The 4,947-nt window shown below is 40.0% G+C and overlaps 1 protein-coding gene across 1 annotated transcript in view; it reads right to left on the bottom strand.

Annotated features, from left to right (window-relative positions):
• The window catches only part of zgc:195282 (uncharacterized protein LOC100192223 homolog), a 12,141-nt gene extending 7,941 nt beyond the window's left edge, over positions 1-4,200 (bottom strand). The window contains exons 1-2 of the mRNA XM_048592916.1: positions 4,097-4,200; positions 2,880-2,974 (exon numbers count right to left, since the gene is read on the bottom strand). Of these exons, the coding sequence (XP_048448873.1) occupies positions 2,880-2,974; positions 4,097-4,139 (138 nt within the window). The 5' untranslated portion in view covers positions 4,140-4,200. The remainder of the gene's footprint in view (positions 1-2,879; positions 2,975-4,096) is intronic.
• Positions 4,201-4,947: the final 747 nt, after the last annotated feature.

The following is a 4,947-nucleotide window of genomic DNA, read 5'->3' as shown; positions in this document are numbered from 1 at the left end:
TGATGCTGCTTGGCCTGCTGTGTTCATCCAGCTCTGCACCTTGTTGTCTCGGATTCTCCAGCATCTGCAGTTCCTACTATCTCTGACCATTTAACCAGGTTTGGTTCTGATTTGGATGTTGCTAAGCAACTTAACTGTTCAGATCCAAATGTAGGTGGACTTTCCAGAGTGTGCACTCTCCTGAATACTGGTCTGTGAGTTCTTTTACTCCATTTAGGCCTAGTGGGACTCTTTAGCTGTCTCGAGTTCACAAATTGGCAGCAACTACAATGGGTTGCCAGCCTGGATCCTGAAGAAAATTTTAACGGTTTGGCAGAGGCCTGGCTTTGTTTTGGGGTTTTGCTGTGGGCTGGCCTAGAGTCCCTCTGTTCAGGATATGTCCTGAGCGAGGCTATACAATTGCCTTCACTCAAGTGGTGTTCCCCAATCATAGTCAGACTGACTTCCATCAGATTACCCTGCAACTCATATGGTCTACTTGCTGCATTTTCCAATGATAAAGCCAGTTTTGGTGCCTATTTGGAGTTCAGTTGGGCTTCAGCTAGTAGGCACTTTTGCATGTGTTCATCATTAATCCCACACACCAAATGGTCTCTCAGCATCTCATTAATGGTTAAATCACAGTCACATGCCTCTGCCAGTCATCTTAATCTTGTCAAAAGTTCCGATATGGATTTGCCAAGTAAAACCAAAAGGGGCTCAGAATTAGAGGAGGCTTGGGTTCACCATATTCCTTAACTAAATCTGTCAACTTCTTGAGAGGTATGTGGTACCTCAGGGAAAGTTTTGTCTCCTAATAACCGAAAAAGCTGCAGGTTCACAAGCTGTCAGGAGAATTACTCATTGTTTTTCATCTGTCCCAGTGTCATTTGCTCAAAAAAAAACACATTCTTTCCACATACTGGGCCTAGTCTTTGACAGCAGGATCAAATGTTTCTCAAATAACGTCATGGTGCCAGAAATGCTTACCCCAACTCAAAGACAGCTGTTGTGAGTAAATTTCTTCAGGAGCATACTTTTCTCTCATTGCCACTGACCATACTGATCATACCACTGATCATGAACTCTGCAACGGCCGGTATCCCATCACCAAGTCATCCTTTATTTACACATGGAGAGTCCTTGACACTGATCCAGCTCCCTCAGAGCCAGCTCTCAGATTGAACAGGATGTCTGACACTCCTGTTCTTATCTGTCAGCCAGGGCTCCCTGATTGGAACAAATAACAGCCCCAATCAGGAAACTCATGTTCTGTGAGGTTCACATGGCTGACCTCATTACAATCACTACAGCCACTGAGGCAAGCAAGACAAAAATCAATTCTAAGAGGTTGATCAGGTTATCATAAGACCATAAGAATTAGGAACAGGAGTAGGCCATTTGGCACCTTGAGCCTGCTCCACCATTCTGTAGGATCATGGCTGATCTGACATTCCTCGTGCGCACTTGCCTGCCTTTTCCCCATAACCCCTGATTCCCTACTGGTCAAATATCTATCTATCCATCTTGGCTTTAAATCTACATATAGACTCCTGCGGTGCAATGGTAGTGTCCCTGCCTCTGAGCTAGGAGACATGGGTATCTATTTTAGAAGTGTGTAATAACACATCAGAACTGGTTAATTGAAAAATATCGACACAAAGACTCTGCCCTCACAGATCTGAGTGGCAAGGAATTACAGACTCTCAACCCTTATCAGCAAGGCCCTGAAAACAGCACTGATGAAAAATATATACTTGATCATAGAGAGAAAAATGTTGGCTCAGCCATCAGGAGAAATCCCCTGCACTTTAAATAGCTGCATTCACTTCAATAGTCTCTTGTTTGGCAATTAACTATTGGAATTCATTTTGAAAATTCTCTGTTAGTCAACAACAGAGAAGATATTACTATCTTGTTTTGCAGAGGCTGTAATACTACTACATATGATATTAACTTTTATCTTTTTACGGTTGATAATTTGACACATCCCATAACAAAGAAGTGCACATGAATAAAAGTTTAAAACATGAATTTTTATGCAGTCTTAGTTTGAATGTATTTATACAGCAACAGTCGTCATTCCGAAGGATCTGATTCTGTAGTATTGTAGAGTTATTTATAAAGATGTGGGATATGGTTTGAATTACCAGTATTCCTGTAAAATGTGCAAACCTGCTTTTAAAATGCACTCATTTACAGTCTGACTTTCACCCTGGAAAGGAGCTGACTTCAAACAGTGTGATTGAATTAATACCCTTCATTTGTACCAACAGTTTTAGTGGCAGTTCGTTATATTACAGCCATCAGTTCACACTGATGTGTAAGCGCACACACCCTTATGAAACAAGCACAACTGAACTCACACAAACCAGTTGCAGCCAATACACCCACTGCTTAAGCATGCAACCCCGATGAGAATCACATTCTCCCAGGCGCCCTGTCATGTAAATAAGGAATGCTCAGCAATGGAATTCTAACTCAGATTTTTAAAAAAATTATATATTCGCTCATGGGATATGGGCATCACTGGCTGGGCCAGCATTTATTGCCTATTCCTAGTTGCCCTTGAGAAGGTGGTCGTGAGCTGCCTTCTTGAACACTACAGTCCCTCTGCTGCAGGTAAACCCACAATGCCCTTAGAGAGGGAAATCCAGGATTTTGGCCCAGATGATATATAAAAAGATGATACATAATTAGTTTCAACTCCATGTGTAGATTGGGGAAAAATGATGTTGACGGTCATGATTAAAAAGCAAGCCTAAGATGTTCTGATTGCTTATGATTCCCACAAGGAGAGAGCAAAAATAGAGCAAGTTTGAGGAGACAGATTATAGTCATATTACAGCTATATAGTTAAATACTGGGGCAGACAGATGGAGGTTCAACACATTACATACCTCTGCATGTTGGCCTGGACTTAACTGGCGCTTGCAACGATAGCATTTTAGACAAAGAGGGTGATAGTCTTTGCCTAAAGATCGCTTCCTCTCCGCTGTAAAAAGAAAAGGTGTTAATGAGGGATTCTATTAAATGAAAAGTAACCACTTTCAGCTGAAGCTTTTTTTCATACATTATATTTTTAAAAATGTCAATATTTGTTTGGTTCAGGATGCTATGTTAGAAACAGGATACATTTTCCCACCTTTGCCGAAAGCTTTAATTTTGTCCCTCACATTGTGATGCTGATATCCATTCTCTCTGATTTTGTTAGCAAGGTTATACTGAAGCCACTTTCCAATGTGCATCTTTTAAAATGGTGTCTGAAACAAGGTGTCATTGCAATGAGGTTTTTCTTCAGAAATTAAAATGTGACCACTATGCCACATGATTTTCACTATTTTTGCAATGACAATTAAATCAGAAATAAAACAAAGAACTGTAGATGCTGGAAATCTGAAACAGAAACAGAAATTGCTGGAGAAACTCAGCAGGTCTGGCAGCATCTGTGGAAAGAAAGCAAAGTTGATGACTCAGGTCCAGTGGCCATTCTTGAGAACTCCCAGTTAGCTCTGCTTTCTGTCCACAGATGCTGCCACACCTGCTGTGTTTCCCCAGCAATATACTTTTTTTGTGACAATAAATCAGTATTTGCTCGATAGAAAGATCAGTTCCTCACTCTAGCAATGTGCGTATGATAAGCTGCACTGACATCGCCAGGCCTATTTCCTCTTGCTTACCCTAAAACCTCGCCGTATATTTTATAAGTAGGGAAATCTATTCACTCAGTTATATCTTATCAACATCCATCTTTGCTTTGTATTGAAAAGTTTAACAATAAAGATTGAAGTCACTCACAAGCCAAGCACTTGCTTCCTACATGCGTCTCACATCAGTAATGACTGACCCAACAGTTTGAAAGTATCTCTGCAACATGTTGTTTCAACTCAAAAAGTCTGGCTGAGGCCCAATTCAACCAGTTATGGAAAGGACACATCCCTTCAGGACAACACAGTTGACAGCACAATAATTACCACTATCATTTTTGTCAAATAATAATTTTAGTCTAGTTGCACAACACTGCATCAACATGAACAGGAACAAACGACATCAATTGGATTACAGAATGAATTTTTAATTCAGCTCAGCTTCATGTTAGAAAGGAACACAGACTTACCAAAATAGACAGGTTTTGCACAGATTGGACAGTATGAAATCATCTTCTGAAAACTTGGCTTATTCAATTGTACAGCAAATGCTGTTTTTTTAAAAACACATAACGCTGACAGGAAAAACAAGTGTGACGTGTTTAACGTCAAAGACAGGATGTGGTTTTCTTTAAGGGCAACCATTAGAGAAGTCTCTGATATGTTAAACTAAAACATCCATATATTGCCAACCAAAACCTACAAAGTTACACAATCAAGACTATTTCCAAAAACCTTATTATTTTTCCAGCCCTTAATGCAAAGGCTAAGCATAAAAAAATGTGACAGGAATCTTCCTGAAAGCTTTTAAAACAGAGGTTTTTATTTCATTTTTCATTTTGCATGCTATTTTGATCAATATTGTGAGTGATGTTTCAGGATGGTATACTGTATTTCCGTCACCAACAACAATTATTCCTTTTAGATCAAAAGTGCTAAAAAATAAGATTAAATATGTGAATATTCATAAAAGAATCATTCTCAGAATCTCCTTTAATACTACATAACCCAGTTCCTTCATGCCAGAGGCCGATATCGGAAATTTGCAGATTTGTTCCCAAAGTCTTTTGGCATTGTCCAGAGTCATCTTCAGCGGATAGCTGGCTGGAGTGAATACCTTATTATATAAGAGACAAGCAAGTAAAAGAAGTCATGCAAAATTTGGACTAACTTCAATAACCTAGGGGCAATAAAAAGGATAATTTTCCAGATTCCATTGACCACCCCTGCCCTCCCCCAATTCTGAGCCCTTCAGTGTTTGATTAGGCTTCCTCTCCCAGGAGTCTGTGTGGTACCTTGTGGACCAGGGAGTCACTTTGAT

The sequence above is a fragment of the Rhincodon typus genome, unplaced genomic scaffold (genome assembly GCF_021869965.1).
Source record: "Rhincodon typus isolate 14 unplaced genomic scaffold, sRhiTyp1.1 hic_rhity00002028, whole genome shotgun sequence".
NCBI classification, from domain to species: domain Eukaryota; kingdom Metazoa; phylum Chordata; class Chondrichthyes; order Orectolobiformes; family Rhincodontidae; genus Rhincodon; species Rhincodon typus.
Note: the sequence above shows the minus strand (reverse complement) of the source record. Positions and strands in the feature narration are given on the sequence as shown.